We start from the raw sequence: 14,380 nt of genomic DNA on the forward strand, positions 1-14,380 counted from the left end.
GTTCAGACTGTGGGAAAACTGAATAAACTGTCACTTGTCTTGTACAAATAATAGCAAGGAAGAAAGAATAGGGGAAACCTGTAGGTTGAGACTTAACCTATCAACTACATGCAATGGGTGGATCTTAATTTTGATCCTTATCTGTAAATCCCAAGTATATTTTAAAAAAATAAGTCAGTCTGAACATTGACTGGTTATTTGATTTTAAGGAATTATTGTAAATTTCATGTGGTTTTTTTTTTTTAATGCTTTAGGGTCCCCACCCCAGGATCAGTGACTCATTCTCACAGAGCACATAGTTCTTCCCATGGTTATGATTTACTACAATGAAAAGATACAAAGCAAATTCAGCAAAGGGAAAAGGCACATGGAACCAAGTCTAGAGGAAACCAGGTGCAAGCTCAAGGAGCCCGCTCCCAGTAGTCACACAAAATGTGCTTAATATGTCCAGCAACAAATTACGACAACATGTGTGTAATGTTACTACCAGGGGTGTACAGTGAAGAATGCTCAAGATTTTTATTAGGGATTCATCACATAAGCACTTAATGTCTAGCACATACCAAAATTCCAGACTCCCAGAAGCAGGTGTTTGGTATAAATCATATTTTTTTTTGCAGAGTTTATGCAGAGTGAACCATTTTTATCAAGGAATGATGGGAATCCTCCTGAAAGTTAAGTTCCCCAACACCAGCCAAAGGTCAACCACACACAGACCTTTTAAAGAGTAGTAAATCTCTGGCCTGATGTTAGCTGTCTTCTGCACACTTTAAAAAGGATCCTTTTAGAGTATTCAACTGAGAAAATAGCTAAGATGTCAAGATCAGGATGAACCTATGAAAAATAGGGAGAAAGAGTAGGACTAGGAAGCAATAGCCCTTAGACCACGATGCTGTCTTTCACTTTGAAAGGAGAAGAAAAGAGGGTTGAGTAGGAGAAACATGAGAGTGTGATACAAACAACATCTTCGCCAATCCAATCGTGAGGTCTGGAGCAATGTTGGGCATAATTGCCAGGCCCTAGAACTGCTGCCACACTTAGTCACCAGCTGGAGGATGCCAAGAAAGAGTGTGGCTTTGGCTCAAACACTGTCACAGATATCAAAAGTGCTGTGGCTAAAAGTTATCAGTTAACTGCATTCATTCCTTGCAGGTCAGCAAGTTCTGTCTTGAAGATCTGAGCACTGTGCCCACCACAGCTGCTAAGGCTATTTCTGGTTGAAAAGACTTAAGGTTTGGGACTTGCTTCAAAATAATCCAGTGGTGGTGCTTGGGGATGCTGGTACGGATTAAACAAGATTGGCCAGGAGTTCATAATGATTGAAGCTAGGTGATGAGTTCTTTCTCTCAACCTCTGCATAAGTTTAAAGATTTCTACAATAAAAAATAAAATGCTCTGTGCTGCAAGTTAAAATCCAAACAAAAGGCTCTTGCCACTTTTTGAAGTTTTCCCACAAGAGTACAAAACTCTAAGTTAACACTCAAGGCTTACAATGAGGACAAGCAGTCTCCTGCCCCAGTCCACCACACTGATTTCTATTCCCCTGATGCAACTGTTTAACTTTTAGCTACTTCTTTTATTTTCCACCATGTTTTAAAGTAACATGCTTACACATTGCTTTTTACTTCAAACTGTTATTCTACCCATCCTTGATGTACAGCTCATTTGCCTCCATCTCTTCTTCCTTATAATTACTAACACAAGGCACTGCTCTAAGTGTTAACATATTTACCTCTTAGGATAGAGGTAGGCACTATTCTATCCCCATTTTACAGATGTGGCACAGAAGTTAACTTACTTGGACAGGAGTAAGAAGCAGAGACATGACTCAAACTCTGATCACCTGGCTCTAGGACTTATAATCTTGCAAGAATTGACAAAATCTCTTGCTCTTAAGCACGTTATACAAACCAAGTTGTTTGTAAAAATCAGTATTTTTTACAATATTTTTTTTACATGTTGACTAAGTAAGTGTTCATAGCTAACTAATGAAGTATGCTTTAATTATAAATCCTTTCTTTCACAACTTTGTTTTCTGTTGAGTACTTAATTCTTCTTTTTGGTTGCTACTTGCTTAATTTTCCATGTACATATTAATTATCCCCATTCTGCCACAGTTGTTAAAACTCTTCTACGTTCAGACATTTCAGGTACTCTACTAGTGTTCTGGGTTGCAAAACATCTTCTAGAGAACCTCTGTCCTATTCTAATCTGGAAAACTTGCTCTTCGGGCTTAGACCTGTTCCACAGCTGTCATGCTGGGATCTCCTTTCATTACTTCCTGCGTTGAATCCTATTTCCTGAATACCATGTTTTCCTCTTTCTTGATTTAAGCCTTGAGTGGGGGTAGAAGTGATTAAAATGCTCTTTCATATAAATAAACCAATCCTCTTCTTCTCAGTTTTATTCCATATGCCTACGTCCAAAGTACCTGGTAAATCCAAGGTCTGAACCTTCCAAAGGTTCTTCGATGTCAATTTACTTGCTTGTTGTTGGCTTATCCTTAGGTTTCAGCTTTTTCTGGCCTAAGTTAGGCATCATTTACCCATTAGCTTCTTACCTTCCAAAATTTTGTTGCTTTCTCTTCTGTGTCTTACTTCTATCACATTTTTTTGTCCTCGGGGGTTTATGCATTTATTCTTTTACTGTCTTCTAGGAGGGTGTAAGAAGGAGTGGAGACAAACATGCAACTTAATCTGCCATGTTTAACCTGAAATCTTTATTCACCTTTAGTTTCATTTCTTACTACTCACCATATATCTCCTACACTCCAGCCATACTAATCTACCCTCAGGTAACCCCGTATTTTGTACCTCCTTAACCTTGGTATCCTGTGGTTCTCCTTCAGGAATACAGAAGTATCTTCTCTACCTTATAATCTCAGAACTTTAGGTACTCTAAATGCTAGTTGTGCATATTTCTATCACAGAACTTACACTATAAAATAGCAAGTTTTCATTGAGAAGCAGAATATACCAGGCCTACAGGGATATACCAGGCCTACAGATGTTTGGAAACATGCAACTCATTAAATAGAAAAATCTTTTGTATAACTAAAGCTCTTAATAAAATGTAATAAACTGGGACCACTGTGTTTTAGGGTAGTTAAGTGGCAACAAAGAATTCTATACAGAGATAGTAAGAAAAAGGCGTTTTAAAGATAACGTTTTTGGATTGCTTAAAACGAAGAAACTTGTAGTTAGCTCCACTGTTACTTAGACAAGTACGCAAGAGAAAGTCTTTTTAAGTATAGGCAGCCTCCAACACAGCATTCCCTGCCTCCCATGAAGTCTAATGTATGGCTGAAGATAACCACTGCAAAGTCTACAAATTGGTCCAAGCGCTGACTTCTTCCAGCATTTGCACTGGCGAAAACTGCAGGAGACTGTATGAAACATTTTGGGAAGTGTTGGAAGCTTGAAAAACTTCTAAAACAGGGCTCAAGATATCCCCAAAGACCTGAAGCAGAGAGGAAGGAACATACCGAAGCTGACTACACTGTGCCAAGAGCCAACGTACAGCTATGGAAGGATAAGACTAGGGTCCTTTTTTTCTCTTATTCTACATGACCTTCTGTTCTTAGAACCTGAAAGTCAAGGTATTACCCCACTACAGGTATAAGATTATTCTAGTTAGCTACTCTGCATCTTTGAGAATTTAGAAACACTTTGGTGTTATAAAGTCTATATTCTCAGATAAGCCTTAAATATCCTTAAGCTTATTTTCCCAGTAACATTTTCATTGCTCCAAATACTCTTTAGATGTCTTTTAGAGATATCCTTCAGAGTACATGCTTTTGATTATCCTGAACTATGTGACATTTTAGCAAAAACCAATTGTGTTTTCAATTAACAAATCATTGAGTAAAACCTGGGGAATTAAATTTCAGGGAAATTGATTAAGCACAATTTTTAAAACAGGTTTGTTATAAAATAGTAAAAGTGCATTTCCTTAGGTGACTTGTAAGCTAACTAATCATTTTAGAAGACTCAAACTGTATTAAGCAAAGTACTATCACTGAAACCTTCCTTCAAAACATGGCTTCCTGGTGTTAAAATGCTTAAATAAGGACAACATTTACCTGGAGGCATGTTCTACTTTAGCAAATCTTTAATGTCATACTACATGCAAAAAGAAAGCATTTCTTAATCTAATAGATAACATTACTCAGTTTCACACCTTAAATGTAAAGCTTACTCACAGACAAAAAATAACTTACTTAAAACTGCTTACAGTAGGACTTTACATATTACATGGAAATAAATCTCACTTGTACAACATGTTAACTATGGTGTATAACTGTTTTAATAGTGGAAACAATGTAATCAGGTTAAAAGATACCTATGCCAAAGATAAATTATTTAAGAGTACTTACCAAAATAACCTGGCTTTATTAATAAATGAAAAGCAGAAAATTTCACTATTATTACTGGATACTTTTCAAGGTTATTGGGGGAAAAAACAGAACAGGGTCAAGTAGGTATTTACAGATGAGGAAATTAAAGCTGAACAAGTTCAAAGAAAACAAAGCAAAAAACTCAACCAAAGACCTAGAATTCAAAGCAAATTCTGATTCTAATGACTAAAACTATAAAGCCTATAAGAGAACCAATGCTCTGTATACTTAATAGGCTCCTGGCTGCCTTTCTGAAAAGCAGATTCCTGGGCTCTACTCCAGGCCCACCCAATGCAGGGAGTGGGGGTGGGATTTGGTATCCCTCAGGAATCTGCATTATAAATATCGTACCTGGGTGAATCCGCAGTGTTGCTGACCATCGTTTTGAGAAACACTAATGTAAAGGAATGATGTATAAATTTGAAAAGGTGAAATCAACTGATATCTGTAGTCATTTTAACTGATACCTGTAATCATTTTTCTAAGCACCAAGTGATCTTTTAACACAAGAGAAGAGCAACAATAAAGTCAAAGATCTAACTTCTTCTGCCCTCCTTTTGATTATCATCCATTCAGAACACTGCAAGTCATAGAAAGAGGAAATATTCTAAGTCTTTGGCAAACATGTCAGTAACAACCAAAAAACAATGGGGGAGACTGGTCACTGCACCAGGGTTCTGAAACTAAACCTCTCATTTATAGCTCCCTACTCAAGATCAACATGACACTCTGATCTGATTTTTAAAAATCTTATTCCTTTTCTCCCATGAAAACCCAGACATCATTAAAACATTTTTGGGATTCCTTTAGAAATAGATCACATCAATACATTCAAGAAAATCAGTTTTGTTACTTTATAGAACAGCAACTTTTATCTAAAAATACCACTTGATTTTTTTCGAAATTGGTTCAGTGACTTCTATTTGCAGTAGCCATAATTAAGAATACTCAAAAGCATGCACCACAGGCTTAGAATAGCTCAAAAAATCTTAAAAGAATGCTGGCAGCAATGACAACATTATCCTAAGACGTTCGCCAGAAGAGCTTTTAATTGTAGCCTAGCGTAAGTTACCCTCCAAGTTCTAAGTGATGCTATGACATTTCCATTTGATCTCAATCCCATGGTAGAACACTGACACGCTGTTAAAAGCAGCAGTTTAACCTATTTGGTTTAAAAATCCTTTGAATACTAGCGAGCTATGCATTTTCCTTACAGAAAAAGACACACAGGTGTTTATTGATTTAAGGTTTCTGTTCTGTGACATAACTGGAGAGAATGACAGAAATTTTTTTAATTATGCAAACATAACTGCTTTATAATATTTTATATATACTTATTTATATATTAAGGTATTTTATAAGCATGCTTCTCTCAAAATGAGAGGTAGTATGGTAGAGTGGCTCTAAGTACGTGCTCTTCTGAATCTCAGTCTACCACTTATCACCTATTCAATACTAGGTATATTAACTTCTCTAAATCTCAGTTATTCCCTCTTTACACTTAGAAAAGTATCCACTTCATTGATTGTTTAATGAGGATTACATGAGATAATCCAGGAAAAGTACTTGTATAGTGCCTGGCACATAGTGTTGTTTTAACAAGAGAATTATTGAACCATGCTTTAAAAAGGGTACTTCAGAATAATCTACTAAAAAGTCAAAACAAAAAGAGTTTTTGTTTCTGAGGTAAACTGATTTCTATTTGAAATGTGAACACTATGGAGCATGAAAGATTATATAAATAGTTTTCATGTCACTATGAAAACTCTCTCTCATGTTTAAAGATTTCAACTTTGCCTAGCCATAGACAATTCACTAAGATATGACACATAAATAAAATAACTTTCATAAGCATTTTCCCTCTTTATATATATATACTTCCTTGTTCAAACTACTATGTGCTTTCTAGCTTACATTTCTCTTTATAGAAATCAGCTCCAATTTATAAATCAAGGTCTCTAAATTAGAACACTAAATTTAATGAAGCAATTTAAAAAACCAAGTCACTGACAAGACTAGTATTCACCTTTTTAACTGACCTGTAAATGTACCTGTTGAATCCTTAGAAGAAGGTATATGGGGAGATTCTGAGATCTAGTTTAACCCTAAGCCCAATTCAGAAAGCTTGTCTTAGAACTATTGACTGATGCATTTAAGAGTCTAATTCAACAGGAAAGCCAGAACTAGATCTCAGAACAAATATTCAACTACTACAGAGTATTCTCCCCTACTCAAGAATTTACCAATACTTAACGGTTGATGGAGCAGACAGAAGAAATAAAGAATACTTTTTAAACAGTGGTTCTGGAGCTAATTCTACAAATACTGCTCCCATGTTAACCTTTCCTTTTGTATGGTCTGGGTTGGGGTTTGAGTTCTTAAGAGGAAGTGCAAGTTTGGGGAATTCAGAGAAATTATCATCAAGTCAAAAGAAACATTATGTGAATGATGATATACTAAAATTGCCACAAAACTCAAAACAGAATATTTCAATTGGTTAAAAAGGAAAAAAAAGAATGTACCAATACAACATAAAAGATAAATTCTCCACAAACACATGATGGTCACTGCTTTCTATGTTAGCCAAGGTACAGATAAAGACTGCATTAGTGGAAAATGGTCCCTCATTTACATGATACAGATCATTTAGCTGGAATGAAATATAATTTCTTTTAGAAAAAGACTTAACTAATCATTTATGTATATGGAAACAAATGGAAAAATCAACAAGCCATAAGCCACCTATACAGGTACTAAAATAAAGATGAATACTCAGATTCCTCAGGTATTGTATATCATCTCCAGCCTTTAATATATTTACTATGTTTAAATTGTCATATCAACCCCTTTCCCCCATATTGGTTCTTAGTAGCAACTGATAAGGCTGTACAAAAGGCAATCAGTGAGTGGTTCTTAAACTTGAGTATACATATTAACCACCCAGAGGACTTATTAAAACACAGACTGCAGGGCCACCTCCAGAGAGCGATTCATTACATCCGGAGTAAGTACAAGAACTTAGATTTCTAACAAGTAATGTTGATGTTCCTGGACAGGACTATACTTTGAGAACCACTAGTCTAAGGCAGTGGTTCTCAACCATGGCTACACATTAGAATCACAGAGGAACTTTTGAGACAGCAATCCCCTGAGGTCCCAAAGATCAATCATACAAGAAGTTCTGGGGGTGGGTCCTGGGCACTGATATTTTTAAAGCTCCTTAGACAACTAATGTGTAGCTAGGGTTGAGAACTGCTAATTAAGAGGAATCTAAACCAAATCCACTAAGAACAGATGTTTCTTAATACAAAAGCAGGGTAAGGATTTAAGCCTTTATCTGTTGATAAAGCAGCCAAACGATGAGTAAAGATTAAATTCAGTAGTGTGGCCTCAGTTGCTTACATACCCAGGGTTTAACTCAAAGTTGTATAAGTGCTGTCTGCTTTAAAACCCAGGCCAAGTCTAAAGCAAGTCTTTAGGTCATACAAAATCGTTGACCTTTGAAGTTATGTAGGCTATTACCAATTACATGTACCCTGTTTAAGGCAGAGTGGCAATAATGCATATTGGTTAACCCTTAAGCTCTGGAGTCAGACAATTTAACAGATGTTACCTCTGGCAAGTTATGTAAGTAAGCCTTGGTCTCTTCATATGGGAGTTAATGTAACTAACATTATAGTTATTCTAAAGATTACATGAGCATTCATGTAAGAAGTTAGCTCAGAGTCTGGCATATAAGAGTTAATGTGATTAAATAGCTGTAAGCTATGCTATAGACATATTAACCTACCAGAAACACTAAGGTAATGATTGCCCCTTTCCCAGTCTACTTCCCTATCAGTCAAGATCATGGCTCATCACCACAATTAGCTTCAGGATCTCTACTCTCAGAAGACTGCAGTCACAGATTTGTGAATTTAGATGTTCAGGACCCTTAACATTTTTAAACCTTAAATAACTACAGAGAGTAACTAACTAATGGGAATAAAGACAACTTTTAGAAAGCTATGGAAATATACAGTACAAGCTTACTATGAAATAAGGGAAAATTTGATGTTCTTTTTCTTTAATTCACCATTTAACCACTCCATGGGTTTATAATTGCCTATATTACCTTGACATTTGCTCACTTCTGAATCCCCTTCCCTTTTGTTTTCTGCCCAAAATACCACTAAAAACAAAAGTTTCAAGCAGGCGTAGTCATTCTCCAATAAACACACTTTAGGGGTGTGGTCATTTTGTGATGTATAAATACTGAATCACTATGCTGTACACCTGTAGCTAACATAATGTTGTAGGTTAATTGTACCTCCTATACTATAGGATGGCTCTAATCAAAAAAAGTTTTGGTGAGAATGTGGAGAAATTGGAACCCTCATACACAACTCATGGGAATGTAAAATGGTGCAGCCACTTTGGAAACAAGTCTGGCAGTTCTTCCCAAGGTTAAACATAACTGCCATACAACCCAGCAATCTCGCTGCCACATACATGCCAAAAAACCAAAACAAATGCCTACACAAAAAAATAGTACATGAAGGTTCCTAGCAGCAAAAAGTAGAAAACACCAGTGTCCATAAACTGATAAATGGATAAATAAACAGTGGTAATATGGAGCATTATTTGACAATAAAGGAATATGGTACTGATATAAGCTCCAACATGGATGAACCTTGAAACATTATGCTAAGTGAAAAAAGCCAGTCACAAAAGACCACATGTTATAGGATTCCACTTATATGCAATGTCCAGAATAGGCAAATCCAGAGTCAGAAGATTCCCGATTGCCTATGGCTGAGAGGGGTTGGGGGAAGGGCTGGTGGGGGTAGGGAAACAGGGAGTGACTGCTAATGGGTACGGGGTTTGTGGAAGACCAAAATGTTCTAAATTAGATTGTGGTGACTGTTGCACAGTCCTGTTAATATACTAAAAAAACACTGAATTTTACACTTTAAATGGGAGAATTGAATGCTATGTGAATTATACCTTAATAAAGCTGCTTTTAAGAAGTTAAAACTTTACAGAAGATTTAAGAATCCGTTGGAATCTAAATCTCTAAAGTCTAGATTTAATATTTGTACTACTAGCTCTTTCTCCCAAAGTACTTACTGGATTGGTTTAATTCTAAAAATACAAAGCCCTTGCTAAGGCAAGGGTGATGACAGATGAATAGTATAGAATAGCCATCATGAAAAAACAAAACAGAACAAACCCACATATATGTTCTTTGTAGCAGGCACTTTGATGTTAACTCCACAATTCTGCTTTATATTATTTGCAGTAGGAAGCTCTCAATTCAGTCTATGTTCATCAAGGAATCTATAGAAAAGAGACCCCTGAAAACAGTAAAACTCTTAAACCTTAAAACATTTCAAACAAATCTCTTAACATAACCTGCTTTTTATGCACTTAGAATATTTGTATCTATAATTTTGAGAGGAAAAATGGAATAAGATTAGCAAACAAATGATTTCACTGAGATTCTAGAACAATATCAACTACTAGATTTGGCTTTTGGGAGTGTTGTTTTGTGGAACACATCTACCTAATAAGTAACATCATAAATCTGTTATACGTATCACTCCTCACAGATTAAAAATTGTTTTTAACTCTGCTCTGACTGGAGTGGGGATTGAAGATGCAGAGTAGTATACCTACTTATATTGTTCTGAGACAGCAATGCTTTTAATGAAATTCATTTCAAAGACTGAGAATTCATTTGGTCTGGTTAATATACTAGGACCTGTAGGTCACTATAAAAGTAACTTTTGAACAGTGCCATTTTAAACTGACAAACACTGCATATCCCAGAAGAATTCCTCGGACAGGTTCCTTGGCCCCATGTACAATACCTCTCTGCACTGGCTAAATGACAGGCTGTTCAAAACGCACTGCTGCACTCAGAGTTTGGAGACAATTAAGCAGATTACTTTCAACTTAATCTATGAGAAAAATGAAGTTAATTCATTGAGAGAAATGTCAGTACTAAATTAGAATCATAAATGGAATGGAATGGCAGCCTATATGTACTTAAAGTCTATTAACTACAAAAAAACTGTCTCACAAATACTGTTTTGGAAGTAAAAAATTAGAGTGACTGGATTAATGACCTCTAACTTTATTTCCCTTTGCAATGTAACATTTCTAGTAATTCCCCCTGTCTAAGGTTGAAGATAGCCAACACTTGTTTTTGTCTCCTTCTCAGTGTAGACCATTCTCTATCTTTAGAGATTTGACTGGTAGGAAGTTTATGTTATCCTGAAACGTACCTTCTATGTTGTACAGAACTTTCACCCAGAGCTTTTAAAATATGAAAACTATCTTGATCCCAGTCTTTTCAATGTAAATACTTAGTTCTTTTAGCTATTCTTCATGTTGATTTTACATTTTGACTTCTACTCTAAAGATGCACCAGGTCCTGTTGGTATTATTCTTAAAGCACGAAGATGGAAAACAATATTCCAAGCAGAGAATAACCAGCCCAGTAAAACGGTAGCACCACCAGTCTTGTTCTAGATATCTTACTTCTAATAAAACATCCTACAGCGTAACTATTTGATAGCTACATTCTATTGACTAAGTTGGAGCTTACTACTCAATAAGAATCTATTACTACTGCTAAGCCACATACTCCACAATCTGTCTTCAATGCATCCTCCGTCCAAGAACATAAGAACTTGTTTAATAAGTTACTGAAATTAACACGAACTTGACTATAGCTTTTAACTTTTCTGATAACCGTGACGAATGAAACTTTAACAGGATTCTTTATCACATCCATATGGGATCATGATTTTTTCTAGATGCTTATACTAGCTTTTTGTTATCTGGGACTTTTATCCAGAAACTCATCTATTTTATTTATTTCATACTTTACTCTGTATAGTCCTTTTCTCTTTTTGAAGATATGAATGACATTTACTAAGCTTCTGATATCTTATGTCTCAAAGAAAGTTCAGCTACCATATCTTTAAATTGCCAGCACTGAAACAATTCCATCATGTAAAATTATTTTGGACAGATAATTTTAGTCTTCTCATGCATGTTGGGTTTAGACTAACATTCATTCTAATCAACACAAACTTCTTCATTAAAAAATAACCAGGGCTTCCCTGGTGGCACAGTGGTTGAGAATCTGCCTGCCAATGCAGGGGACAAGGGTTCGAGCCCTGGTCTGGGAAGATCCCACATGCCGCGGAGCAACTAGGCCCGTGAGCCACAACTACTGAGCCTGCGCGTCTGGAGCCTGTGCTCCGCAACAAGAGAGGCCGCGATAGTGAGAGGCCCGCGCACCGTGATGAAGAGTGGCCCCCACTTGCCACAACTAGAGAAAGCCCTCGCACAGAAACGAAGACCCAGCACAGCCAAAATAAATTAATTAATTAAAAAAAAAATGATTTACTTAAAAAAAAAAAATAACCAAATAAACGCTAAGATATTGTGATTTATGTTCTAACATTGTACCAAACTCAGGTCTATCCCTTGGAAAGTCTTATTCCAAAACCAACCAAGAGCCCCTAAAACTGTAAAAAATTTAATAAGCCTTAGTTCACTTAGTGTTTAAAGCTTCTTACCCTATTTCTACACTGTGCCATTCTATACAATTTTTTTTTTTTTGGCCAAATAATAACTCCTTTATTGGCCAGAATCAGGTCCCAGGTAGCAGGTTTCTGAGTTATTTCTTCTTTTCTCCAAGAAATAGAATAAAAACTTGAAGCAAATCAAGAACTCTACTTGTTGACAGCCGATATACAGATAGCTTAAGTCCTCCACTCTTGTTTCTTTGCCATGGTATTCATAAACCCAGACACTGGTTACTATTAACACATCAACTCCAATCCCTTTCTATCCCAGGCTCGATTTACCAATATTGCCAGTTCTGGCCAATCCCAGATCTTAATACTCACTTTAGTTGTTGGTTCTATTATCATCTACTATGGTAAAAAACAGTATGATTGCACATTTGAAATAAGCCATGTTGGCAAGTTAACTACAACCATAAGAAGTATCAGAAAAGATGAAAGGGATCTACTTTTGACCCCTTTCCAGGTATCCTGGAAATCTGAGTTGACACCAGTCTTTTATACCATTTTTGTTAAGAAAAATCAAAACCATTTTAGGATCTTGAACTCACACCTGATAAAGACTTGGTTTCATACTTTCTATACATATTAAAATGTCACTTGAATGAAGACAAAGATCATTTAGTGTTGAATAAACACTAAATCTTTCCCCATAGTAACTTTTATACTAGGATTTTGAAAATAGGTAAGGAAAATAATTCAGTGTTAAAGTCTAAGCCGTCAAAGCAAGTTCTTAATACTGTTATCACATGAACATTTAAAAACATTTTGTTGTATAAAATAGATGACTAATAAGAACGTGCTGTATAAAAAAATAAATAAAATAAAATTCAAAAAAAAAATTTTTGTTGGGAGAGAGGGATTGGGAAGTGATTGCCGGGCATATAGTTTTTTGGGGGAAAATAAAAATGTTCTAAGAATAGTGTGTGATAATGCACAATGCTATGAATATATTAAAGACAGTGAATTGTACCCTTTAAATGTATAAATTTTATGTGAATTATCCCAATATTAGCTTTTAGAAAATATTTCAACCTCATTCTAAAGGCTATTACAGGGACTTCCCTGACCGTCTGATGGTTGAGACTCCGCACTTCCACTGCAGGGGGCATGGGTTCGATCCCTGGTTGGGGAACTAGGATCCCACATGCCCCACGGCATGGCCAAAATAAATAAATAAATGAATGAATGTTATTACATTACACACTATTATATACTTTCTAGAATATTATTAAAATACATAGCAAAAACCCTAATAGAGGACCAGACAAAGAGAAACCCTTACATGTTGAATTAAGCCAGGTATTAGGATACCCAAAACAACAAACCACTTAGGAGCCAGATGCTAAATGTTGAGGAGCTCTTATTATATTACAACCACTAAACAAACAAAAATAAAAACAAATGGTACTAGACTGAACATGACCCCTAGATGATTTCTTCTGAAAGACTATTATTTGAAAACAATCTTGAGATGAAAGATTTTGCTTCTACAAACAAAAACATGAATGAAGTCCTCAATAGCATGAGCACTTACTCATCATACTCGATACGATAAATAACGTCTTCATCAGCAGCAACAGAGTCTGAATTAGACGTAGAGGGTACATGGTCCAATTTATTTGTGTTCTCTTTGGAATTATGATTTATATTTCCATTAGTCCTTTTATAAGAACTGCCATTCTTCAGTGGAGTTTTGCCACGTGAGTGTCCATCAGAAGCTCTAGTAACACTATGTATACGTGCTTCAAACCAAGCACCAAGGGCAACATCTCTGGCATCCACCAATTCATTTACCTAAAAGAAAGTTTAAAATTAGTTAATGAAGCGTAATTTCATCTACTGCTTCAAAAACATTAATATAACTCAAGTTATTTTGAGGGTTATCATAGTTAATATTTGCAGATATTCATGTTTAAAGTAATTTCAAAGATTAGAACGAAACTATTCTTTTTGGATTATACTGTCAAATCTGTTATTTACTGATATGAAAATTAACTTTCCTCCCAATATTCTTCAATGAAATAGGTATTTTCTTTAACTATTCCTTACCCATATCTATATTAGACCTTTAAAATATAATTCTTGTGTACCCAAGAGTCATTCTGGCATGTCATTCATTAAGAATGTCACTAACAAAAAGCCAGAACTTTGAAGTATTATGACTGTGATATTAATTTGTTCCATTAATTTCTTCAGAATCCTACAGATAATTTAGTCAGTCCAACCAGAAAACACAGTATTAAACAGAAAATAAAACTCGAAAACGAGGGACTTACGCACATGTACAAAGGAAAGAATCTAGTGAACCTACCTATACAGAATGGAGATAAGTTCCACCAACAGCAAGTCACTAGCAAATGCATTATTTTAGTACCTCGAAGAACAAAGAAAATATAAA

General features: G+C 35.7%; 1 protein-coding gene across 2 annotated transcripts in view; it reads right to left on the reverse strand.

Moving 5' to 3' along the window:
- Positions 1-14,380, reverse strand: part of UHRF2 (ubiquitin like with PHD and ring finger domains 2) — a 75,382-nt gene that overhangs the window by 46,907 nt on the left and 14,095 nt on the right. For both annotated transcript variants that reach the window (XM_059924754.1, XM_059924753.1), the window contains exon 3: positions 13,517-13,776. In XM_059924754.1, the coding sequence (XP_059780737.1) occupies positions 13,517-13,776 (260 nt within the window). The remainder of the gene's footprint in view (positions 1-13,516; positions 13,777-14,380) is intronic.

The sequence above is a fragment of the Balaenoptera ricei genome, chromosome 6 (genome assembly GCF_028023285.1).
Source record: "Balaenoptera ricei isolate mBalRic1 chromosome 6, mBalRic1.hap2, whole genome shotgun sequence".
NCBI lineage: Eukaryota > Metazoa > Chordata > Mammalia > Artiodactyla > Balaenopteridae > Balaenoptera > Balaenoptera ricei.